The sequence below is a fragment of the Vigna umbellata genome, chromosome 5 (genome assembly GCF_029865625.1).
Source record: "Vigna umbellata cultivar VRB3 chromosome 5, Vumbellata_1.0, whole genome shotgun sequence".
NCBI lineage: Eukaryota > Viridiplantae > Streptophyta > Magnoliopsida > Fabales > Fabaceae > Vigna > Vigna umbellata.
This window is the reverse complement of record NC_142169.1, coordinates 25,840,528-25,868,044: the sequence shown is the minus strand read 5'-3', so window position 1 is coordinate 25,868,044 and position 27,517 is coordinate 25,840,528. Positions and strand designations below refer to the sequence as shown.

The 27,517-nt window shown below is 30.0% G+C and overlaps 2 protein-coding genes across 3 annotated transcripts; both read right to left on the bottom strand.

Moving 5' to 3' along the window:
* Window positions 1–506: 506 nt before the first annotated feature.
* LOC124836130 (putative arabinose 5-phosphate isomerase) lies at window positions 507–2,522 on the bottom strand. 2 transcript variants are annotated; one of them, XM_047311219.2, is made up of 3 exons: window positions 1,427–2,513; window positions 1,127–1,350; window positions 507–905 (listed from the first exon to the last, which is right to left on the bottom strand). In XM_047311219.2, the coding sequence occupies exons 1-3, from the start codon at window positions 2,081–2,083 to the stop codon at window positions 749–751; spliced, it is 1,038 nt and encodes a 345-aa protein (XP_047167175.1). In that variant the 5' UTR covers window positions 2,084–2,513; the 3' UTR covers window positions 507–748. The 2 variants fall into 2 exon arrangements, 1 of the variants encoding a protein (XP_047167175.1); XR_015786746.1 differs by having other exon boundaries at window positions 694–905; window positions 1,030–1,350; window positions 1,427–2,522.
* Window positions 2,523–21,663: 19,141 nt separating this feature from the next.
* LOC148198003 (protein LIGHT-DEPENDENT SHORT HYPOCOTYLS 4-like) lies at window positions 21,664–23,283 on the bottom strand. Its single transcript, XM_088091463.1, has 2 exons — window positions 22,798–23,283; window positions 21,664–22,562 (listed from the first exon to the last, which is right to left on the bottom strand). Exons 1-2 carry the CDS (start codon window positions 23,052–23,054, stop codon window positions 22,211–22,213), a joined length of 609 nt encoding a protein of 202 aa, XP_087947589.1. The 5' UTR covers window positions 23,055–23,283; the 3' UTR covers window positions 21,664–22,210.
* Window positions 23,284–27,517: the final 4,234 nt, after the last annotated feature.

The following is a 27,517-nucleotide window of genomic DNA, read 5'->3' as shown; positions in this document are numbered from 1 at the left end:
AAAACCCAAAGCACGAAGTATCTTAGAGTCATCAGACATCAGAAATGGCAACATAATATATAGTACTAGTATATTATGTATATAGTGGCCACGGGCTCTTTTTCAAGTCCTTTAAACTACCTCATAGCATCCTTGAGAACTAGATATTGAGCTCCGATGTCTCAAGAATGTCAGATATATGCTTCGTATTTTTTTAATTTTTCAGAATTAGTTGTAATGTCTGAGTCTCCTTCAATAGGGTCACTTTATGTTTAGCGACAAATAAGAATTCATTCCTTACGTTGGTTTTTTGCACGTTCTTCTTCGAGTAACGTTACTTTCAACTAAGGACCAAAGACCCTCGGGCACTCGGACAGAAGCGAATCAACAGTTTAAAACTTGCACTCATAATTTGTAAACATCAATTATGCTGTCACTTCATAATTTGTCTGTTACCCTATCCACCACCCCATTTGTTTTGAGAAGAAAATAAAAAATATTAAAGGTGAAACTAGTTACATCAATAATTCCAGCACGAAAACAAGTAATATAAACATGCCCGCAATGTCGGCAGGTGCGACATACCAAAAATAATCAAAGTCCTAACGGAGAAAAAGAAAGGGTAATACAAATGGTTCTGAATATCCTATTAGAGATTATACAGTACACAAGAAAACCCACTTGAAATTGAGTGGGATTCAATGCAAATCGAAGTAAACACTAAAAAGAATGAAGCAATTATATATCTATTAATACAAAACACCACAATTCACAGCCCAGCAGAAACCAATCCATGCAAGGTCACAATCCCAATTAAAATATTCTCATCGTTTATCACAGGCAAAAACTGAACAGGCGACGGAGGTGCTTCCATTTTCTTCATCGCCTCCACCGCCATAGCCTCCGGGCCAATAATTCTTGGATTCCTAACATCAACAAAAAAACATCACTGTTACATACTCGTCTCCTCAACCAGCGTCAAACATAACTTGAATCAGAATATGTATTATTGACACCATTCTCTGATTAAAATTAGAGTTTGCTCTTTACCTATTTCTAATGATTGACATTAACTGTGAACTTCTGTTCTGATTCTGAGTTTTCTAGGTAGGATGTACGCATGTAATGATATGATGATGATTGTTACCTGTTGCACATCCTCCCCACAGTTAGTTGGAAAATGGCTTCCCCGCTGGCTCGGAGAGTGCGACGAAGATCACCGTCGGTGAACGTTCCGATAAGACGGTACCGGTCATCGATCACAAGGAGGCATCCGCATCCTTTGCTCGTCAGTTCCACAAGCTGATCCATAATCAAATCCGATTCTCTGCAAATCGGAAGGTCGTCCTGTTTCCTCATCACATCCTTTACCTGCAATTCAAATTCGAATCAGACAACAAATTAGGGGAAAACAAATGCAGATGCAAAGGAACAGAAAGAGGAGGACCTTGAAGATGAGACTCTTCCCGATCTTTCCGGCGGGATGGTTCGCGGCGTATTCCTCCTTGGTGAGATTCCTCGCCTCCATGAGCGCGATGGCCACAGTGTCCCCGAAAACCATCTGAATGGCGGTGGATGTGACCGGCGCAAGGTTGAAAGGACAGAGCTCTCTCTGGAGAGGCAAATGCACGGACATGTCGCACGCCGCGGCCAGCGCGTTACCTTCGACGGAGGTGAGCGCAATGAGGAGTGCGCCCTTCGCCCTCGCGCAAGGCACCAGGCGGAGGAGCTCCTCGGTGGCGCCTGACTTGCTGAGGAGGACGAGAACGTCACGGTCGGTGAGGATCCCGATGTCACCGTGGAGCGCGTCGACCGGCGACAGAAAGGCGGAGCGGATGCCGAGCGAGACGAGCGTCTGCGAGATCTTGTGGGCGACGAAGCCGGACTTGCCGACGCCAGTGAAGAAGACGGTGCCTGCGGCGTTAAGGAGGGCGCGCGTGAAGGCTAGGGTTTGGGAGTGGTCTATGTGTTCGAAGAAGAAGTTGAGGTGGCTCTGCTGGGACTTGAACAGCGTCGTGAGGGCGCTCTCGTCAATGTGGCTGCTCTCGTCAAGGCCATGTTTCGCCGCCGCGGCTGGGAATGCCGGCAAAGGAAGAGAACCCATCGCGACGATCTTGTGACGAAGGACTATTGCTTTTCCTTCAGATCACAAGAAAGGAACATCAAATAAAAAACAGGTTTTTTTTCTCTTCCCCTTTTTCTCTGATTCATATAATAGCATTGATGGAAGCTGATGCCTTTGATTTACGCGGTAACAAAACGAGCGTTGGTTGTGCCGTTAAACTAAAATTAAAATTAAAATTATTTTTATTTACAAATGGACCATGTAATAAGGCCCATCCTCTATCCCAAGGCCCGCCTAATTACATATAGTACTTTTCATGCGGCCCACTCAATAAATTTGGGATATTGTTTTTTATTTTATTTTTAATAAATATTTCTAAATGATCTTTCCATTATCGTTTCAAGTTGTTTTAATGTCTCAATAGGTCCTTATTTTCACCAAGAATTTCAAATAGGTCCCTTTTTTTTCCGACATCTCAATTGAGTCCTTATTTTTGTAAAATTGAATCAAATAGGACCTTTCCGTCAAATTGAAATAACGCCGTTAAGAAGGGTATGCTGACACTGCCAACATACCTTGCCAACATACCCTTCTTAACGGCGTCATTTCAATTTGATGGAAAGGTCCTATTTGATTCAATTTTATAAAAATAAGGACTCAATTGAGATGTCGAAAAAGAAAATGACCTATTTGAAATTTTGGATGAAAATAGAGACCTATTGAGGCATTAAACCTTTCAAGTTTTACTAAAATTCTATTGTAAAAGCCAAATAGACCTTAGTGTGTTTCTGGTCAAAATCTTTCCTACTTTTGGACAACAAGTGATAATGGAGAAAGGCCTGTATGGCAAAAGTGATCAACTTGCATGAGGAGTTATTCTATTTAAAGGGTACAAAGTCATATTCGTTTTCTTTGGGCTAAGTAACTGTATAAATTTTCCATCTCACACATTAAAAGTATGTATAAGATTATGTTATGGTAACATTTCTCTACTCTCAATATTTCTCCTTTTTTTTAGAGAAATTCTTTAAAATTAATAAAATTCTCAACCTCCCTAAAATAGTAACCCTAAGTTGTCCAACATATTTGAAAAAATCTTCCATGCTCAATTTTCTTAGGGCAGTTTAACACATTGCTTGTGTTTTCTGTCAAACATTACCGGTGGTAAAAAAGATAATTTTGTTATCTGTTTATCATATTTGTTATTTATTTTTTAAAAATATAAATCTCCTTCACTTCAAATATAAGTTCTAGATTTATATTTTCATAGCAGCAAAAGAAAAAATGAAATCCAGGTGCAAATTTTGTTGTGTACTTGCATCTTAAGTTTTGAAAAAGAAAGTGAAAAGAGTGTTAAGAAAAGAGAGAGAGAGAGAGAGGCCCACATTGGATAGGACCGTTCAAAGTCAGTCCAAAAGCAGAAGCCCCACGTGCACACCTGTCATCTTTGTCTGCTACACTGACAGGACACTTCCGGGTGGATCCCATATCACATAAGTAAAAAGTTTGTATAAATATCTTTAACTAAAATTAGGATGCTTGTATTTTCAGTTCAAGTAATTCAAATTTTTCAAGAAAACAAAACATAACTATAATATATAAAAGTCTACATGTATACTGAATAGTGCAATCAAATTATATGTATTAAATTAAATTATTCTAATTTAAATATTATGCTTTTTATTATAATGGGTGAACATGATAATATTGCAATAGTCTATGCAATTAATTACTTTGAGGCATTATTAATGGATTGCTTTTTAATTTCGATTCATAATACAAAATGATTTTTCCTATTTTACTTGCCTACTTAGAGTGTTTGTGTAATATAGTTTACTATTTAGGTTAGAAAGAGACGGTACATAAGAACATTTATGAATTGCAACAATATCTAATAATGGTGTACTAACATGATTTCTCAAACAAAAATTGAGAATTTAATTGAATATAAGATGGTTAACGAGTTAAATGGGACTTGCGAGTTGAATTAGATAAGATTTAGCAAAATTTATTATCCAATTCATTAAAACAATTGGAATGAGTTGGGTTTGTTTAAATGTTAAACTCAATCAAATCCAACTATTTAGATTTTAAATATTTTTTTATTAAAAATTGCAATTAACTTAATTAAAATATAACATAATAGTTATAAAAACTAATTTAAGGTTTTAAGTAAATTAATAAGTTATGTTTGTCTAAATTAATTTAAGGTTTTAACCAAGGTTGTAGCCTTTAACAAATTTTGAAATTCATTGAAAGCCTTGACAAATTTTGAAATTCGTTGAAGGGCTTGACAAATTACAAGATACATCGAGGCCTCGACAAATTTCGAAAACCGTTGAAGGTCTCAACAATTTTTGGAATTCGTTAATCTTGGCGTATTTTGCCTCCTTCAATGGTTTTCTAGTTTCAAACAAACAACCAACAATCATTCTACGTATGCACGATCCATCCATGGAGGAATATAAAAGAAAACCAAACATGTGTTGTAACAAGGGAATAAAGAAGTGAGGGATGCGTAGAGAGGAAAGGAAAGATATCTTGTGAAAAATAAATGAAGAACAAAACCAACACATTAAAAAAAATAACAACAAACAGATGATGATGAAGAAGAAAGGAATGAAGAAGTCTGCGATGAAGATGAAGAATAAACAAATCAAGAAGAAGTCTAGGAGAAGAAGAAAGGGGTGCAAAGTGGCGGTTAGGCTTTCAGTGTGTGTTCTGCTGGTGTGTGAATTTATTAAGAGGATTAAAGGATAAAAAGTTACCTATAATTAAAAAAATCACCAAGGGTTAGTTGTGACATTTTTAAAAAAATTAAAGATGTAAGAAGAACCTCGTGAAGGTCCAGGGAGAAACACCCTAGATTAAATTAGATCAAATTGAGTTATGAGATAACCCAACTTAAAAATATTCCAATTTAGATGAAATATATAACTGAAAATTAATGAATCCTAAAATTAATGATTGATCGTGATCTATCTAATTATAAACAATTATAATAAAATGCTAATGTAGTTTCTAGTAGAGAAAATTGTTGGCACAAAAATACAATAAATTTATCCTTCTAAGGTGGTTGGTGCCAAAGATGGGAATAAATACTCTCTTCAGTTTTAAAGCTTGTAGACGGTTGCAGAGCCTATTATGGAGCTTGCTTTGGAATCTACTTTGGAGCTTGTTGTGGTGATGTACGGTTGAGTCTATGGTTAATTCTATTGTGGATCTTGTGTGCAATGGTGGACCCTTTAGTGGGTCTTGCGGGGAATGATGGTAGTGTTGTGTGAGTGGGTTTTGATTCTTTGGCTGATATGCCTTCTTTGAATGATGTTACTCCCATTGTTAATAGTTGAAGTGTTTACAACATTTAGATTCACCTTGTTTCGGTTTGTGGAGTTGAGGTTAAGACTTCTTAACAAATTTTCTTTTGACTCCAAGCTTAGGTCATGGTATGATCCTTAACTTTCCTTGCACCGTTCGGTCCTATCGGATGTCACTTACATTTTGATGCTCAAATAAGTGTTTGTTTGTGCAATTTGACAATAAATGCATAGTAAAGTCATCAACTACCTTAATATCAAAATTATATTTATAAACTTTTATGATGGACTCTGATTAGGGTTGGCCCAATTGTGGCCCATACACCAATACTTAGGGTTAACCTATATGGATAACTAATCTTGTTTGTGGTCCGACTAATTAATTCACTAATTGTTTCATTGCTGGATGGTCGACTGCTTAGCCCATGACTGATCAGGCGATCATACAGTACACACCTCATTATAGTTTTAAAGCAATTTCTAAGTTTTTGATGTTGGCTCGTTTTTGGAAGAATAAAAAATAAACTAATATGCTTAATAAGAAAAAAAATTATAGTTTTGAGGAGTATTATGATAATTTAAACTATAAGAAAATATGTTCGGATATAACAAAGAAAGTTAATACTAAAACTTAAAATTAAAGAAATTTTTTTAACATAATATTAATGAGTTTTAAAATTCTTTTGTAGATCATATCTCTTAATATGATTAAGAAATTTAATTATTAAGTTTTAGTTTCCTACTAATGTAACATTAATTTACTTTTTTTTTTCATCTATATAATTATTTACTTTTTTTACAGTAGATATTTTTACCTGTTTGTACTATATATTTTTATCACGATGTAATTCCTCTATTTTTTTTTTAGTTTTTTAAATAAAATCTTTACATTATAACAATAATACCTAACATTGGTACTTATTTAGAAATAAAAGAAAATATACTTTATCCTTTAATATGCTTTATCTTTCATACTGAATCCCATTTTATTACTATTCTTTAAAATATAAAGAAGATAAATCTAACCATTCAAAGTTAAAAACTCTTATTTTGAACTTATTCATTATGTAAATAATTCTATACCTTTAGGTTTTATTCCAAATGACATTTTATTTTAAAAAAATTAATTTTAAATTTTGTTTATGTTTTCTAAATAATCTGTTTCATGACTTTAATATTACCTTTATAAGTATTTTCTTATTCAATTTCTCCATAATTGTTTTTAGTTTTTTTTTTCTACCCATTACATGAAACCCTGCTCGATCCATTCACTCTCCGAGATCGGTCTCATAATTCTAGAAACACTAAGAAAATAGTTTGAAGTTAAAAAAATATTTATAAACTAATTATTATTAAATTAAAATATCTAGTCTCAAAAATTCTAATAATGATGCAAATCCAAAACGTGTAACAAATAATTTATCCTATTTGTTATTAGATTATAAACAAGTGTTTTGGTGAAAAAATATATCAAAATTATGCTGAAAGTTAAAAACTTCTGCACGAATCAGCAAAAAAATGTGTACAAAAAGCTGTGACAGTTGATAGTGTAATTAGAAAAAGAAAATGCACCAAAAAGAAATTCAATAATTATATGATACAACACAGTAGATGGTATAACTTGAATTTCATTTTATATATAATTTGGTTCATATTCAATTATGAGAATCAAAATACATGGTGACCCTTTGCTTTTACAATTTTATTTTATATTTTTATAATAATTACTAATAGTGATTAACAATAAAATTAATAATAATAATTGTCATTTAAAAAATTAAAATTAAATTATTTATTTATTTTTCTTCTGTATTTTTAAAATCAACAATATTTAAATTTACATTATGCATATTTTATTTCTCATCTTATACTTTCTTACCTATATATTTCTTCCATTCTATCTTCTTTCTTTTTAAGTAAATAAAACTTGAAATAAAACAGGACTTTAGTAATGGGCCATCTCACGAGAGAAAAACATTTTGTGACCAAAAAGCATTGAAATTGTCCAACTTCTGGCAAAAGGGCTCTATCACAAAAAAATCTCCAAAACAAAACTAATAGTTAATAAAGGTGCATGCATTGTACGGTTAGAAGTAAGATTTTTTTTACAGTTTCATTATTAAATAATATATATTTAATAGAAATAAAGACAATTGAAGTGCAAGTTGCATGTTGCTTCATGTACTTTTGATATACTTAATACTTTGGCCAAGGACAAATAGTTGAAGTCGTAGGGGCTGTTCTTCTTTACATATATATACACAAGAGATATTGAAAAAGTCTTCTCCAAAACACACGCGTTCGATAAAAGTTACCCTTTTTTGTACGAAAACAAAAATAACAATCTGCAGGCATTTCTTTATTTTGTAACGTCATTTTCAAACCCCATTATTCAAACAACAATGAAACTATTACTAACAAGCAAGAATAGGGCTTATAGCTTGGTCCCCTCATGCATCATTTACAACTTACAAGTTAATTTCAATGCTTGTTTTCTTCATTTATTTTTCATGTTGTACCAAAGTAATACCATTAAATCTTATACTAAGGGAAAATCAAATGAGGTTGTTGATTTTGCAAAACATTGGACAAAGGGTCCAATGATGTTATGTCTGTAAACTAGATTTTGATTGAGGATGTCCAGGCCCAAAACAACTGTTGTTTAGGGCATTTAAGTTCAGAAAGAAAGAAGCTGAATTTTCTGTGTTTGAAGTAGACGACAATTCAGTAATCGGGCAAACATGTCGGAAGAAATGTGACCAGTTAAGTTTATTTTAAAGTGTTTCAAACTCGAGTTGTGTCATAAGAATAAATGTAGAAATAAATCGATTCAGTTACTCTTGGAAATTTGACCACCTAGTTCAGCCTTCAACACGTGTTCTAATAGTTCTATAGTTCTTTTTTATCGTTATAGTGATAAAGTCAAGTATAACAATTGCACGCGTGTAAATATCTGATAGAGTATGTTTCTTCCCGTATCTATGTTTGTATGTTAGTGAATGAATCTTTTTTACCTTTGTGAATATGGTCAAATATGTCTGCAAATTTATTACATTCAAAAGATCAAATAGTTTTTTTTATACACATTTTATTGCGATGCCTGGGTTAGAAGTCATATGGAGATCTGTCCCTAATGCAGAAGATAAATAAAAAAATAATAAAATGAAAAGAAAAAAATATTTAATTTAAATAAATTAAGATAGTTTTTTAATATTTACTTATTTCTTATATTATTTATATTATATTATTGTTTATTTGCAGTCCTAACATTAATATTGATGGTAGTTATACATATACGTAAATAAGTAAACCATTAGAAGATCTAGTAATTGGAATCATACATAGATTACACTAATTAATATATATAAGTTGTGAAATGAATAATATGTTAGTTTAGGAATGTACAATACTTCCATTATTATCTCCTCTTTATAAGAGGAGAAGGTTTTTTCAACAATAATTAAAGATAAGTTACTATGAACCAATTCAACTTTATAATTTTCATCTTTTTAGTTTTACAACATTCTTGAGGGCTCACTTTGACAGTGTTGATATACATTTTAGATTTTATTGTTCTTGCAAGTTTAAATATCTGTGCAAAAAGCCTCCATAAAATGGTTTTCTTTTTCTCTTTGAAATGATCGAGTATATAAACATTGATGATCTTAAAATATCATTCCAAAAGGATCATCTATGTAACATCTGTTTTTGCAGTATACAAAAAATGAATCTGTATTTATGCTCTTCAACTCCAAAACAGTCACATCTAAATAACATAAATTTGAAATTTCCTAAAAATTATACATTTTATTTTAGTATTCAATAGTAGTTGACTTTGTATTGGAGTTTCATTTCTTGAAATTGCAAAGCTCTCAATCATCAACAAGTGTCACACCTCTTTTTTGAGTTTTACAATGCACATTTCTTGAACTGCTCAACACAGTTTTGAGTCTTTGTTTTGTTTAGCCTCGTTCTTTCGTGTCATTTCACTATCATGTCCCTACAATCAAAAAAAATATATTGATTTGTAAAATGATTCCTTCATTTATACAAAAATTCGTGTGCTGCAATACCTCCTTTGTTGGCATTCTCGTGTTGCAGTTTGTGAGTTGTTCAAAGAAGTCAATATACAAATCTTTCAAAGATTGAGAAACACCAAAAGATTAGTGTTGCAGTAAAAGTAAATTATTGTAATCAATAATTAAAGGATCAAAGAAGAGACTAATGTTATGTTTTCCATTCTCTGTCAATTGTTTTAATTATTTGATATTCATCAAATTGACAAAAGTATTAAAGGTATTTTTTATATCATCATAACTGATATATATATATATATATATATTGTTCAACAAATGTATTGTACTTCCAAAATACAAATCTCTGATAAATCGCTTTTAAAATATATATTTGATTATTTTTATTCCTTTTTAATATTTTATTTTATTTTATTTTATAAGAATGCCTGAGTATGAATTTTGAATGCTCACACGTAAAACCTTATATGGCTCCATTGTAATCCTGAATAAAATCATTATGTAAAGCAGCTTTCTTTTTACTCTACGGAGATTAATGTTGCAATAAAAGTAAAATATTATAATCAATTATTAAAAAGGAACTTAATGCTTTGTCTCTCTGTGGGAAGACACAATTTGTGAGGGTAATTACTGACATTATCTGCCAAGACAATTAGGAAAGATCGAACATAATCATGTACAATTTGCATGTCTAAGTAATAAAGACAGATAATGTCCAGATAACTTAAATCTCCTAAATTTTTTTTTTTTTGGTTTGGTGCAACAAAAAAATTCATATTCATTAAAATAAATTATAACTTATATACAGTTAGAAAAACTTCACACGATGGTAAATAATTTGTATCGCTATTGTAGTTAGAAAAACTTGATTTTCATCACATCTTCGTGTCATAAAGATATGTTTTTCATTAGAAAAACAAATAAGAATTTACAGTGTGACGACACACACGGTAGAAAATGATTTAGAAAAATGAAATAAAATATCTCAAACAGTACGTTGGATAGAAAAAGTAGAAAGTAAAATACACAAAAGTAGGTGAAACATGCAAGAAATATATAATGAAAAATTCAAAAAACCATCACAAAATAGATAGTTACTTTGACTCTCTTAAAATTTATTTTTCCCATTAAACATTGTATTTACTCTTTCATCCTGAAAGAAATAAAAGCAAAGCAACACTCTGTCTGTGTGATTCATTGGAGGTAATTAATATATTATGAAAGAGAGTGCGTGTGTGAGAGAGAGAGAGAGCATTGTGGACCCAAGTAATAAAACTGTGTGCAAAAATATTAAAGGAAATCGCAGTCCATTAATAAGGTCAGAAAATCCTTACCCTTGTTTTTATGGTCCTGGAGGGGCCAAAACGTCATTCCTCTGTGTGAAAGAATAACTTATTCTGATACATTAATGATGATCGAAGTTTGATTAGTGAGGGGATTATAGGAGGAGAGAGGAGAGAGAGAGAGAGAGAGAGAGAGAGAGAGGGTAAGTAAGTGTAGGTTTTAAAGACATAAGTGTTTAATGTGTAGTGGGGTAATTAATGAATGGTTGGTGATATTTGAATAGAAGAATGCTACCTGGTATAGATACAGAGGTTGGAAGTATGTTGACGATGATGATGTTGACGATGAAATGGAAGGGAGAAGAGCAGTTGAAATTGTGGGGCAATAATTGTGTGAGCAGAGAGAGTGTGCACTTGGATCTGTGAAATACTGTACATAACGTGAGAGGTGGTCAGAGATCAGAAGGGTTCAGTGGCTAGTCCCTTGGATTGGAGCAAGTCTTTGGTTTGGTTCATCAGAAATAGCAGTCACTAGCTTAAATCACGCAGTTATGGGGAAGGTAAACTTTGGACACCTTTTCTACACATTTCTTATCTCTTTTCTTCTACCCTCTGCATGCTTCTCTCCTTTAACTAACAACCAATACGTAAAAACTTTACACACCCCATTTTCTTCTTTTTCTCTTTCCCTCCTTACTTTTCAATTTTCTTTTTTTTTAAATTATTATTTTCTTCCTCCATTCAAAATAACTCACGGATTCACTCATTCTCTACTTTCTTAATTTACACCACCTAGCAAACGATACAATTATTATATGGACTCTATTTCATAGACACACAAGTTATGCCTTACATAGATTATAAATATGATCAAATTATAATCTTTAAGCAACATTTTTTGCATGATTGGAATGCTTACCTTCATAAGAAAACATCATTAATATAAATTACAAGTTTACTTTTTTTAAAAAAAATATGGAGTTTAGAATGTGAATCTACCTTGTTATTTGGCTAAATAATAATTAATAAAAAAGGTAAAATTGTATATGATAGAATTTAAAATACGCTTTTCTTTTGAAATAAAACATAGCATAAAATTAAAAGTGTGAATGAAAGTAAAAACTGATAAATAATATAAAGAAATGTTATTGAGTTCAAGCTTTTGAAAATCTAAAATTTGTTCCGTCGATGATAGAAAAAGAGAACATTATTTTATGTACTAAACAAATTTAATTGATTATTTTATGCACTGAACCTTTCATTGCGAGGAAATAAATAAAAAGAGGGAAACAAAATGAAACATAACTATATGAGAAATTGATGAAAAAAAAATCTAATTAAAGTAAAATAATGTTGAAAAGGAATAATAAAAGAAAATTATTAACATGTTTGAAAGTATACATACCCAGCCTAAAGAGAGACTTTAATGCATCCTTAAGATAGATGAAATTTTAATCCAATCCAATCTATTTTGTTTTTCATTTCAAAGAAAATGGTTGATTATTTTTTTCATAACCTCATGTTAAGCATCATCATCATAATTTCAAAAATTTTATTAAAAAAAGCAAACATGAAAACATAAAGACCATACCAAACTCATGATAAAAATCCATTACACACCTGTGGATCGATAATGAGGTTTTAAGACAAACCTTTTGTCCTATAAGTCATTTATTGGAGATGACCAATCATTCTTCTTAGATCTTGACTGGAAGTTTACGTTCTTATCACTTTAAATGCTCTTTCATCCTTCCACTTGTTAGTATTATGGAGCTTAATTTAGTCTCACATCACTTAATACTGTGAGATGTTTTTTATTTAGCTATATAAGCAACCCTTTGTAAAGCTTAAAAAATACAGTATAGTCATGAATATAGGAATTTGAAGTCATGATTAAAAGATTTAGCAAAACAATTGTAGCACCACAAATGTATTCTATTTCATTATACTACTTGTTGTTGACTGATGCTGGTGAGTTAGAGCATTTTGCTGAGGCTGTGTAGGAAGATGAATATGTTAAGTGGGAGTTAGAAATGAAAGATGAGATAAAGTCTCTTTAGAAGAATAAAACATGGTCATTAACCAAGCTACCAAAAGGAAAAAAGGTTTTGCGAAATAGGTGTGTCTATAGGTTAAAAGAAGAATCAGACGGTAATAGAAGATATAAGGTTAAATGGTAGTGAAAGGGTTCCACAAAAACAAGGATTTGACTTCATAGAAATTTTCTCTCATGTTGTCAAGATGACAACCATCAAAGTTATCTTGAGTATAATATATAGCTACATAAATCTTCATCTAGAACAATTAGATGTCAAAATTGCAATCCTACATGAGGATCTTGAGAAGGAAATCTTTATAGCACAACCAAATTATTTTAAAGCAGACATCTAAGATGATTTAGTATGAAAGTTTAATATAAAAGCCTGTATGTTAAAACAAACATTAAGACAATGGTACAAGAATTTTAATGAGTTTATGACAAACTCAGGTTTTCACATACGTGAAGAAGATCATTGTTGTTACGTAAACAAAATATGTTGACAACTATATCATCCTTATTTTGTATGTTGATGATATGTTAATTGGAGGAGCTAATATTGCAAAAACTAACAACTTGAACAAACAATTGTAAGAAAACCTTGAAATTAAGGATTTTAGCCCAGCCAAACAAATTCTTGGAATGTGAGAATCTCTTGGGATAGATCTGAAGGTATTTTGAACTTATCTTAAGAGAAATATATACAAAAATTGCTTAGTAGATTCAATGTTGGAAATGCTAAAACTAGAAATACACATTTGGAAACTCACTTAAAGTTTTCAAAAGAACAATCTTCTCAAATAGAAGAAGAAGAATTTTATATGTTTAAAGTGTCATATGAATTTGTAGTAGGGAGCTTGATGTATGCTATGGTTTGCACCAGACATAACATAATACATGTAGTGAGAGTTATGAGTAGGTTCCTATCAAATCCCAAAAAGGAGCATCAGGAAGGTGTGAAGTGGATATTGAGATATCTAAAGGGCACTTTCAAAGATGAATTTGTCTTTTAGAAGAAACAATCTCACTCTACAAGGATTCTCTTATGCAGACTTGAGAGGAGATTTGGATGGTAGAAAGAGCACAACATGTTACATTTTTAAGTTGGGTGGTACAACTATCAGTTGAAAGTCTAAACTTCAAGGAAGAGTCACTCTTACTGAAGTTGAGTATACATCTCAGAAGCAGCGAAAGAGATGATATGGTTGAAGAACCTTCTAAAAGAATTAGGGAAAGAACAAGATGACCCTCTATTGTTCAGTGATACTAAAAGTGCTATATATCTTGCTAAAAATACAATTCTTCATTCTAGATGCAAGCACATTGAATTAAATTATCATTTTATCTTAAATTTGATAAATGATGGAGACTTGTCTTTGTCCAAGATTCTAAGTGTAGAGAATCCAACTAATATGTTAACCAAGACTGTCACAACAAATAAGTCGAGACTTTGTATTACCTCAACTGGCCTTCAAGAGTAATTGATGATGAAGGAAACTACATTAAGTGATAATGTAAATCAAGCTCCAAGCGGAAGAATTGTTAGTATTGTGGAGTTTAATTTAGTCTCACATCACTTAATACTGTAAGATGTTGTTCTTTATTCAGCTATATAAGCAACCCTTTGTAAAACTTGAAAGATACACCAAATAATTAATATACTTCCTAGTGTAGTCGTGGACGTAGGTATTTATATGTTGAATCACGTTAAATTCTTATTTTATTTATTTATCTCTTTCCTCTTTTATTGTGTTGTTCTTAGCACCACAATCCAAAATGGACAATACCTTGAATGAGGAGTAATTGACTTTTATGATGTCACTCGACAAACTTAGGATCAAAACATTGGCACCCATATGTGAGACTCATAACGAGGTTCTAAGACGAATCATTGACCCCTTAAGCCCTCCATTGGGTAAGCATAATCATTCCTCTTATACCTCAACTGAGGGGCTTGTATTCCTTTCGCCTTCCACCCTTCAAGATGTTTTTTAAGAGCAAAACCATGACAAAGTTTTACGCTCCAAAGCAGACAATACCTGGAATGCATGATGATTGACTCTAACAATGTCACTCGACAAATTTGGACTACACACTCCTAGTTTTGTAATTCTCTTTTTTATATCTTTGACTACACACTCTCTTAATTGTTTGGTTTGTTCTTCAAGGTTTAATCAAATCTTCAAAGTACTTTTCTTTTTGTTATCACAATTTTATAACACATTTTTCCTTCATGTGTGGTTATGTTCAAATAAGAGTTCTCAATTTCATTTTATGGAATAACTTTTCTGTTACACATTTGATTATCTTTACTTTTGTATAATATTTTTATTTATTATTCATTTTTTTTTCATGATAATGTTTGATTCTGAACTTCAAGTATTTAATAACATAAACTTTTAATCTTCAAGATGTTATAGTATATAAGTGGGTACAAACCTCACCTTACAAGTCAATTTTGTGGGCTTGAGTTAGACTTAAAGTCCACTCCTTAACACAAAATACCCTTTCTCTTATCACAATTTTAATTACATATTTTTTTGGGTTACAATTTGAATATTCTCAATTTCATGGAATTAAATTTGTGTTACACATTTGATTTTCTTCACCTCTTTATAATATATTTATTTATTTATTTTAATTTTATGTAAATATTTGACTTTCAATTTTAAATGTTCAATTGCATAAATCCTTAATTTAATTCAAACTTAATATATGAAGAATCTATGTTAAAATTTAAATTATTATTAATTTAATTTTGTTATTTGTGTGATTTTGTGATATATTATAAATTTTTAATAGTATAAAAAAGACATCTAATTAGATATTTATGTAACTGTAATATTTTTCTTAATATTTGATTTTTTGTAGAAAAAAATATGTTATTTTAATATTGAATATTTTGATATTATCATGATTTATTTGGTGTGATTTTTTTATAAAAATAATTTAATTGATATTTGGAACAATAAGGAAATAGATATGGGTTTGGATATACATATATATTTGTTACTCACTGGAAATAAGAATAATATAAAAGTTGTGTATCTACTGTATTTGGAAATGAGAAAGGAGATAAATTTTGATGGTAAGATAAAATAATCAAATACTTTGTTGTCATCCCTATTTAATAAGTAAAAGAAATTAATATAATTAAATTAAAATTACTAAATCAATTATTTTTAAAATTTAAATATCAAAATATATCCAAATGTTTTATTTAAAAAAATCTTATTTTTGTATCAAATTCATATAATGAAATCATACTTTAACCCTTTATTAAAGTATTAAAATGTCCAACCTAACTCCAGTTGGATAAATAAAATTTAACTGCCTAATACTAAAATTACATTATAACATTCTCATAACGTAATAAAAATATAAATAATATATTATCGTATCAAAACCACTACAATCCAAAATCAATATTATATATAAAAGTATTTCAATGTTAAGAAGAATTCAAAATAAATGATAAGGAAGGAAAGAGAATGGTATACACAAACATAAACGTTGTTGTATTCGGTTGGCTATAAAGATCGAATACACAATTACCGAAGAACTTCCAACGTGTTTATATCTGTGACAAAACGACAAAGGAATAAATCAAGAGACAGATGGTTTTAATATGGAGATTCTTTGTACTTTCTTTTTATAATCACAATTATTTAAAATGTTAGTAAGGTTATCCATTCATCATTTTTTACATGATGCATATTTAATCAATTCTGAATTTTGTAATATTAATCCAATTTTGAAATAATATAAAAAAATTTATACTAAATAAATAAAAGTATGAAATTCAATAATTAGATTAAAATAAATCTGTTAATGTAATAAGTTATTGAAAATATAATTTAATTATATTTTATTTAGATTAACATTTGATTAACAGTTAACTGAATGTTACATTCTAAAAGTATGTGTAATAAGATAAAATAGTAAAAATACTTAGAGACAAATCATAAATATTTTTTAGTTCTCCATATATTTTAAATAATCAATAATATTTATGGCAATTTATTGAGAATTAATTAAGAGAATTAGGAATTAAATGAGCCACACACCCCAAAGATATTAACAACTATTTAGAAAAAAAATTAGAAAAAGTATAATTTGTTTGTTTTAGACATACAAATGAAACAATTTCAAGGATTGAAGTCATTTGACAAAGGAAAATTTATCAAGTAATTTAATATCATTTTAAGATCTATAGTTATTATAAATAAAAATATTCTAAAAAAGTTAAGGCATGATAAAATTAATTTGACAATAAAGTATTCTAAAATTTTGTCTACATTTTTATTTAAGAAATACCTTTTTCATCTAATAATTATAAAAATAGAAAAATAACATAAAAAGAATGCAAAATTCAAAACTATTATTTAATTATATTTAATAGTGCAAATATAATCAATTATGTACTAGTATATTTTGATTATATAATTATTTTTTCTTCATATTTTTGTTTGTGTTGTTATTTGTTATGAGTATGTTTGTGTTAAGAAAACTTATTTGATAAAAAAAAAATTTAAAGTACTTCTATTCAAACAGAAAATGATATATACTCATTAACTATAATATTAATTAAAATAGAAAAGTCTTAACACATGTATATGTTTTCCATGTCTGGCTTTCTCATTACACTAATTTCAAGTTCTTTCCAAAAATATGTAGAGAAGTGTTTTTATTTTTTGTATTTTTTTGTGTATTAGTTCCTTCCATATATTTTTTGTATTTTAAAATAAGTTCCTTAAAAAAATTAAAATAATATCTTGTATGTTCTTTATTTAAATTTTTTATTTATTATTTATTTTATTGTAATTTCTTTTTAACTTTTAGCTTAAGCCATTATTATTTATTTGAGAGAACAGTTCACTTAATTGCTTACTTTCACTCTAATATTAGAGTAAATCATATAAAAATGACTAAATCACTTTCAACTTAATCTTAAGATTAAGTATATATGTTTTACTTTTTTCATTTATCATCCAACTTTTTGTTTTTATTTAATATTAAATATTTAAGTAATAAAACTTTCACCAACTATGTGAAATAAATTTTATCAATGAATAACAAAACTTAACTTCATCTTTCCAATTCTCTCATTAGAAAAAAATTAAAAGGGTTAAATTTGTTGTATGAAAAAGTAAGTCACTATATATTTTTTTCCCGATAATCAGTATTATAGCAATGATTCACTTACATTAGATCAAAGATAAATTTTTATGCACTCTGTCTTGTATGATCTTTTGGTTCGTGAAATTTTTTCTACTTATAGTGTCGAATACAGTACCAATTTAATTTTTCAAATGAAGATTTAATACAAATGATGTCATAATGATTGGTTAATGTAAGACTTGATATCATTACATGTGAGTAATTTTTCTTTATTATAGCAATAACTAATACACAAATAAAAGAATAAGGAGTGAGGGATCATATACAAAAATATCAATAGAGAAGCTAGGTCACACATTAAGAAAGCTGGTTTGAAAAATGTAAACAGGGACAATGAGATTGAAACATTTTTTAATTTCAAAAAGAAATAGTCTTTATAAACTTGCTTCGAACGTTGTTAAGAACAATTTGTTGATACTTATATCAAGTTTGTTCGTGAATTTAAAAGGATATTTAGATTAGAATTTATAAATTTTGTATATAGAGCACTACAAGTGTTTTTTTTATTAATATATTTTTTACCGTTGAAACAAAATCAATAAATACATGTAAGAGATGTAAGCATAAAACTTTTAAATACTAAATCCCCTTTAAGAGAAAAGATCACACAAATAAAACAACACTACAAACAAAGACTGAAAAGTGATGTATCTTTTTACTATGCTGAAAAGTAAAATTTCTCTTTTATATATTATTCAACTTTTTTGTTTTACTTAATGTTAAATTTTCAAACCACATTTCAATTTTTAACAATTTTTCCACTAACTTAGTGAAATAAATTTTATTAATAAAATAATAAAATTCAAGCTAAGTTCATATTTCATAAGAATAAATTCCAGTTTTGTGACATTCAGAAAGGTCGAAAGAGCTTAATTTGTTGAGAAGAAAAAGTAGATCGCTAGAATTTTTTTTTGTCTTATAATTATAGTTATAGCAATGATTCACTCTCATTATATCAAAGGGAAATTTTAGTTGCACTCGATTTTGTATGACCATGAAATTTTTCTACCAAAAAATTATATGTTGTCTATTACAAATTTAATTTTTCATGAAGACTTAATGGAAGTAAGTAATAATATAATCATTCTTATATATCTTTAACTTGACTTAGAAGAGCCTATTAAAAATTACCTATGCTTAGTTATATGCATGCATTTCATTACTCTTTAATTATTTTTTTCAAACACCAAAATCTGATAGGCACTCACATGCAATCATAAAAACACATAATATCACTCTACATTAAATGCATGGAACTTTTTCTTTAACACAGATCTAATTAAGCAGAAGTTAATAATCAAAAGCACTATGATATCTATGATCTCATTATAATGAGTCTTGTGCTTTTCTGTTTTGATAAACTGAGACTCTCTGCTGATTTGCTGCTGGACTGTAGAGATGTTTGGTTTGACTTTTGTGCTTGATAAGGTTATTATTTATGCAATTCTTATTGCAAGTATTTAGAGCATTATCTTCAACATCTTGGGCTGTGTTCCGAAAATAAATAAAATGAAAAAGGACAAAATTTGCATGGCAAAAAGTAGTGGATGGAAGTTGCTTGGGACCTTGTGGCTTCTGATCATAATGAAGTTTGTTCCATTTGGGAATTGATGAAAGAAACCTTGTGATTTTATAGCTGTAGTGATTCAAGTTGGTAAGCTACTATCGGTTAATTACTGTAATTAGACGTTTCTCCTGTCTTTTCTATCTTTAATATAAACAACTTTATTATCTGATTCATTCCAGTATTATTTATATTTTATCAATATATTTCTCCTTTAATTATTTAATATCATCAACTCCTCATATTTTCATTATATATTTTTAACTCTTTAACTACTAATTTAGGATATTAATTTGGCAACACAAAAAACAGTAATAAAATATATTAAAATTATTTTTAAAAAAAACAATATGAATTGTCAAATTTGTAATCAGTTTTCTAATATAAGTAACTGAAATTTACTACTAATTAAATTTTTGTATTATCAGAAAAATAAATTTTCAAAGAAGTGTAAAAAATTTATCTTCTCATGCTTAAAAGAACTATTTTGAATGAGAGAGTTGTTATTTAAAGAAAGCAATGATCCGTTTGAAATAATTGTTATTTGAAAATTTTCTCATCATCTTATACCTCTTTGTTTAATCTGTGTTATCTTTCCTTTTAAGTAGAATTTCGATATTTTTAAAAGGTATGAATGATTAAAAATAATTTTTAAAGTCTTAATGATCTTAAATTAAACGGACAAAAGAAAGTTAACCAAATTGGAGACGGAAACTAACGGAACTATTTTTCTCTCACTCCAACAAAAGAAAACAATGCAGTGTATTTTTTACAATGCTTTTCAAATGTTTAGTATTATTACATGATAAAATATTTTATGAATAAAAGTCCTTTGCAGTTCAAAAAACTAATAATAAAACATGAAATGTTTAGTTAATTTAGTACGATGTTAACTGCATTATGCAGTGGTTATTAAAAAAAAATTGGATGATAAAGGTAAAAATTGCTTTAATTGTATGGCCCTCATATACAGGCGAAAGTACTTATGAAATTTATACCTAAATCATTATATGAAAGAATAGATCCTCTATGTCTGAAGTGGTAGTCTCATATATGCCCCACTAGAATCACTTCAAAAAGGAAAATAAGAAGCTTAGCTTATCTTTCCACCATATACCCACTGTCTTATTGGTATTTGCTTGTGCAAATGGTTCTATAATATAGGTGCCTCTTCGTCATCAGAGGGATTGCGCAAATTTCTTCCTTTTCAACAAATAATTGCATAATACAAAAAAAAAATTACACAGATTTGTCGGCCAAATTCGTTATCAAGTTCTTTTTCTTTTTTACTGATTCTATTTCTGCGTTTCGTTTGAACAACTTGCAGTATAATTTATACATATTTCAATATTCTCCCAAAAATACTGTCTCGTCAACCATAAAACCAGTTCCTTTCAAAATACATAAATTTCCAAAGTAACTTTCTTCTCCTTTTCTTTTGATGACCTATTTGTAGTCTTTTAACTTGAAATATAAGTTTGCATAATTTAGTCTTCTACTATAAGAACCTAGTTCCACCATTTTGTGTCACCATTCAAATTCAAGACTTTTTAGAAAATGTTATTTCTTTTCAATGTAGCTCTCACTTCGCCATTTGACAGACATAACCAAATTCAAATGAAAACATGTGAATTAATGACATGCATCCTTTGAGCATTATATAAGGTATAAGGTATAAGGTACTGTATGTATAAAAGAAAGCATATACAAGTTTTTTGTTACATTGTCTGCCATTAATTTTGCTTGGCTTTTATAATTTCACTTCATTCGAAATGACAGCACTACAGCATATAATATGAATCAGTATCATCAATCAACTTGATCTATTTAACAGCAGCCGTTAGAAGGGATTGAGAGGGAATAAATCTTGTCAGTTTGAAACAGAAGTTGCTATTGCTATGATTAAGTTTTAGAGAGGCACTATCATTGTTTTTTCACACAAAAATATGTTCGGGGGAGACAGTAAAGCATATATATATAAGTGGCAAGTGTGAGGAAAAAAGGAGGTCGAGAAAGAACACTCATTTGTAGATATGAGAAAATGATGATCATCAATGTCCCAAATGTAAAAAAATGTTATCCAACATCACCACGTATGGAAGTGACTTCCTACCTGTAGTTTTCTGGTTCAAAAACAATCATCTATTTGTGGAATGAAATTGTTAGCAACTTTGTATGTAGGAAAATCGAATCCTTGGAAAATAGAAAATTGAAATAATATATATTTATTCCAAAAGCTAAGCATGATAAAATTAAGACGCATAATTAATAAACAAGTCTAAGCTTGACAACATCGAAAAGTACAAATATGTAGAACTATGAATAATAATACCATACTTTTGGTTTCTCATCACAAGGATCATGGCTTCCATGTATATCCATTCACTCTCACAGTCTCACTTCCACTTTTCAGTACTTCCCACGCACTATCAGTCTACTACCAGTACCGCACTGTCTGCTTTTTAAGCAGAGATGCATGATATCCCAGAATTTAATTTTAAACTTTTTCTTCTCCCTGAACAAACAGGATCCAAAGACAAACAGTCTATATAGACCAGATATAGCAGCTTTCACAAAAAAAAAATGACAAAGAAGAAAAGAAAAAAAAAACCCTAAATGTTGTGATACTAAATTAGACCATAACTCTAATAGCTTATTGGATTAAAAGAAGAGACCCCAGTTGAGGAGGAAGAAGTTTTGACAGGGAGAAAAAGAGTAGAATTTGGCATGGAGTGAGAATTGAATTCCTCTAATGAGTTGCACTTGCACCTGGAGGAGGGAGAGAATGATGAGGCAGTGGCATGGGTTGTTGCTGAGGTGGTGGACGCTTCCTTTTCTTCTTCTCGTAGCTAATTCCTCTTGCTTTGGATTGCAGATCACGAACCTCGCGAAGGTAGAGTCTCACAGCTCGAGCTCCAAAAGGGTTTGCCTCGGGCTTTCCTCCATTTTCCTCAAAAGCTGCACGCAACCGTCCAATCAGAGCGTCAAGGCTCCCCCAAGCTTGCCTGAGAGGACATGGACAAGGTGCCGGAGGGTTCGGGTGCCCGTAAAAGGGGCAGATCGGTGTGTGCACTTTCGTCTTCCCAAATTGATCCAGGTACCTACACTCACAGCAGTAATTACCAAAAAAAAAAAAGTTTGTATTCATAACAAACAGGCGCATGTATAATGGAAGGAAAACAATCTTGGTATAACTCAGATGAAAACTATCTGGTTCTAGCAAGATTGATTCTCAGGGAAGATACATATGCTCTTCTTCATCCGAAAAAAAAAAGAGAAAGAAGAGGTGCATGGTGTGTAAAACTAGTTAAAAGGGTGTGTATTGTATGTGGGTACCTTAGGAATTCAAGGACGTGTGCACCGCTACACCTTGAGAGGGAGAGAGGGGGTCGGTGATTCTTGAGGTATTGACCGAAGGTGTTCCAGTCACGGCGTTTCTGGTTCTCGTAGCGGCTGCTGCTGGCGATGGAGTTGGAAGCAGCGGAGGAAGAGGAAGCAGTTGTGGTTAAGTTGGTGGTGGTGGTATTGGTGATGAGGTTGCAGGTGTTGTCGGAGTTACATGTGTCTATAAAGTCTTGAATATTTGAATCCATGGCCCCTCGTGGTCGCTTTGCAGATCCAAGGTTAATTGTTTCGATTTTCTGTGTGTGTGTGTCTGGGAATAGTGTATCTGGGTTGCTGTTCTAGGGTTCCCAAGACAGTGACCAGAGTGAGGAGTGTGAGAGAGATGAAGGTTAATTGAGATAAACAATTACTATACTTATAGTTTGGATAACAGTTGAGGAAATGTCCTTTTGTTTGAATAATTTCTTTTTTAATGTTTTTTTCCTTTTAGAAGTTACTGTAAATGAAAACAACAACCTTAAAGGGGAAAATTATTAAAAAAGAAAAGAAAAAAAAAGGAAAGGGAACAAAGTCTGATTAATTGTTGATTGGTGTTACAGACTTGATGGGGTTTTTTGTATTTCTTTATTCGATGGGTGAGAAAGAGAAGAGAAGAGAGAGAGAGAGAGAGAGAGAGGTGACAGACATGTACCTGCAAATGGTGAAGCAAAAGAAGATTTATTGACGTTGAGAATGTGATGAGATTGATGGGAGTGAGTGGCCCGTTGTTGTGAGTGTGTGTTGAGCAATACTAGAAAGGTCACAAGGGTAGGTGTTTGTGGTTTTTTTAGTAGCTTTGATTTCTGATATTGCTGAGGGATTGGGTTTTTTTCCTTTAAAGGGTGGAGCAAACTCAAATTTTCATCGTTTCTTGTTAATGGTTTTATTAATATTCTTTCTTGTGTTGTGTGTTAGGTAGAGAGAGAGAGAAAGAAAGAATAAGATGATGAAGAAGACGATGAAGGAGAAGAGAGTTATTAGGGCTTTGGAGGAAATAGGAAAGAAAGTTTGGACAGTAGGTTTGGATGGAGACAGGAAAAAGTTTGAAGGGGTAAAAATTAGGGAATAACATGATTCTGTTTCTTGACCCTGTAGCCTTGAATGACAGTTCCTTCTCATTTTACCTAAATACCCCTACCCGTTTACCCCTTTTAACCTTTTCTTTCTCTCTACAAAGATCATACTTTAATTTCTGACACCACCTTTGTCCACTTCTCACCTCATTTTCTATAAATTTTAAAACACAAACCAAATTCAAAGCCTTTTTTATATAAAATTATAAATCTTTTTAATTTACTCTCTCGTTATTTTACATGTGAATCAAACAAATCCTACTTGTCTCACACAAAAATTAAGTCCTACTTTTAAAATATCATTCTTATATGATTTACATGATATTGGAGGTATAAATCTTAACCATAGGAAATGTTCAATGAAGTCATCTAGCTTAAGAGAAAAAAAAATCACATTTTTGAAGATTTATCCATTGATATACAAAGTAAAATTGGATACTGTGTGGTGGTTGAGTTTCATATATATACTTGATGAAATACTTAAAGCAGCTTACTATATACAGTTACTACAAAATTATAAATATGAGAACTCGATCTATATAATGTTTGAGAAAATATAGTGGTAAGTCAACTCAGTAATTTCTATAATGTTTTAGGTTGAATTTTTTTTTTTGTCATTTATGTAAGAAAATGTCCCAGTTAACAATAAAAGAAAATGTATTACTCATTTTAAGATTTAATGTATTTAATGGTTCTATTTTGTTTTCTTATTTAGACATATATAAAACCCTTGATTTTAGATAACTTTAATGTCAATAATAAAATAAATTCCAACTTTTAGTTTGTTAGCTGGGTAAAGAACATAAGTAAACATGTACTTATCATATAATACACATGCCTATATTTAAATTAAAATAATTGAAACTTTTAATAATTATTTCTATGCTATCACGTTTCCATAAGTAAATAGGAGTGAAAATATGGGGTTTGCTAACGAGTACGCCTGCTTTTCAGTTGGTACATTTTAGCAATGTGTACCGGATTTTAATAGACAAAAATACCCTTATATATCATGGATTTTAAGTTTTAAGGTTAAGGGTATTTTAATAATTTTCATTCTCAAAACTTTAAAAAAAAAAAAAGAAACCCCCCAAACCCTTATTCACCTCTCTTATTCATCTCAATCCTTTCTCTTTCATATCTCTCACTCCAACCTTTTATCTTTCATCCCTATGGTAGCCCCAATTGAAAAAATCAGAAACACTTGCCTTTAAAAAATTTGCCTTTGTAAAGAATTGAGTTATTGACATATTCACCTTCAGGCAAATGTTCATTCAAGATCTCTTCAATTTCACCATCTTCACTAACCTCTCTAATTTCATCATCTGCTTATGTTGAATCATCATTTCTAAAAAAACCCTTGAGGCCAATTACCAATTCTTTCGGATGTCGATTATGCTTGTGAAAATTAGATAAAATTATATACGACAAAAATTATAAAATAAAAACTCATTATAAAGTCACTTTTTGGAAGAAATTGTTTAACAACGAGTATTTATGATTTTTTTCCAGGCCAATTACCAATTCCTTCGATTTGATGTCATTATGCTTGTGAAAATTAGACAAAAATTAGATAAAATTCCTTCGATTTGATTTTTTTTTCAATTGAGGCTACAGTAGGAATGGGATGACAGAGAAAAGATTGGAGTGAAGATTGGAGTGAGAAACAGGAAAGAGAAAGGGTTCAGAGGAATGAGAGAGGTGAGTAAGGGTTTTGGGGGTTTCTTTTTTTTTAGTGTTGAGAATGAAAATTATTAAAATACTCTTAACCCTTAAAACTTAGAATCCATGATATATAAGGATATTTTTGTCTACTAAAACCCGGTACACATTGCTAAAATGTACCAACTGAAAAACAAACGTATAACAAACCCATATATATATATATATATATATATATATATATATATATATATATATATATATATATATATATATATATATATTAATGGTGTAATTTTTGTGTCTTTAAAATATAAAAACAATTTCCATATTTGCCTTTTGTTGTTTTAGATTTTATTTTATTTTAACTTAATTGATCAAGTCTCTGAATAACTAATAAGGACTTTGGAAAGAATATAGAAGAAAAAGGTTATTCATATGATATTTGTTGGTACAATAAATGCTAGATTTAGTTAGTCATCCTATAATTGCGAGAACTATACCCCCTCATTCAAAATGGGCCTTGATGGGTTTCGCTTGAAAAATTCAAACAAAAAATTCTGACATAAATTAAAGTAAAATATTTTATAGTCTAGCTTATTTAATTTGTTATATTAATGAACTTAAACATACTTGTTTTATGGGTTTATAAATAGAATTAATTTATAAAAATAAAAAAAATATTATATATATATATATATATATATATATATATATATATATATATATATATATATATATAAACCTTTTGAAAATGAAACTGCATTGTATAGCTCTACATTGTATATTTATTTTCTTTATAACTAATTTTAATTCATCCAAATATTTTTCTTTAAATGACATTATTTTTATTATTGTCTTAAATTTGTTTTTATTATTTATTATTATTATCATTACTTCTTCATAACTATTATTTTTTATTACCAAAAAATTCACTATCACAATTATTATCAAGTGACACTCAGTATTAATTAACCAGTTCTATTTCATCATACATACTAGTAATAATAAAAGTTGAGGAAACATGGATCCATCTAGCATAAGTTTATAACCTATAGAGGTTAAAGTGTGAACATATCCATCCTTCTGCAAAAGTAACTTTTTTTTTCTATTTTATTGTATGTAATATAATAATTAAGCATGTTGAATATAATTAAATATTATTATTTATTATTTTATTAATAATATATATTTATTAGTAGAGCTGTTAAAACGGATAACCCGCCCGACCCAACCCGACCCACCACGGGTTGGTCACTTAGTGAGCCAACCCAACTCGGCTCATTTACTATTGAACCGAAAAAATTTGAACCCGATCCGACTGACCACAGGTTGGTGGGTTAAACGGGTTGACTGATTGGCTCACTTAACTTTTTTCACCCTGTTCTTCCGAGATTTTTATAACATGTTACTTTGATCCATCAAATTGAAACAATAATAATTGGACCAATTGATATAAAAGAAAATGAAACAAAAGAACTCTATTGTTATATATTCTAAGCTATCAAGCATAAAATTTTGCTAATTTAGTTTAATGAAACATACAGAATCGTTTGACCAAGAAACTACATATAACCGTTAACAAAAATATATAACAGAGGGGAACTTTTGGTTAGACAACCGCACAACGCATCACGAAAAGCTCTACTGCGAAGTAAGTGCGTTTTGAATAATTAATTTAATTAATTTGATTTAAAAAAAAAATAGGTGGATTGGGTTCACCACGGATTCAACCCGGATGAGCCGGGTTCTTAGCGAGCCGGGTCAAAATTGACTCGCATCAAAACTTTCACATTTTTTTCCAACCTAATCCGGCTCAAACTCGTGATGAATCGGGTTAGGTCACGAGTTTCAACCTATTTTAACTACATTATTTATTAGCATAAATATAAACATAGTTTTGATTTTTTAAATTGCACATATATATTTCGGTTTTC

Coding starts and splice junctions, on each gene's coding strand:
- LOC124836130 (XM_047311219.2), bottom strand. CDS start 2,083: ATGGGTTCTCTTCCTTTGCCGGCATTCCCAGCCGCGGCGGCGAAACAT. Junction 1,351..1,426: donor GGAAGAGTCTCATCTTCAAG/GTCCTCCTCTTT, acceptor TTTGAATTGCAG/GTAAAGGATGTGATGAGGAA. Junction 906..1,126: donor GTGGGGAGGATGTGCAACAG/GTAACAATCATC, acceptor TGTTGATGTTAG/GAATCCAAGAATTATTGGCC.
- LOC148198003 (XM_088091463.1), bottom strand. CDS start 23,054: ATGGATTCAAATATTCAAGACTTTATAGACACATGTAACTCCGACAAC. Junction 22,563..22,797: donor CACGTCCTTGAATTCCTAAG/GTACCCACATAC, acceptor CTGTGAGTGTAG/GTACCTGGATCAATTTGGGA.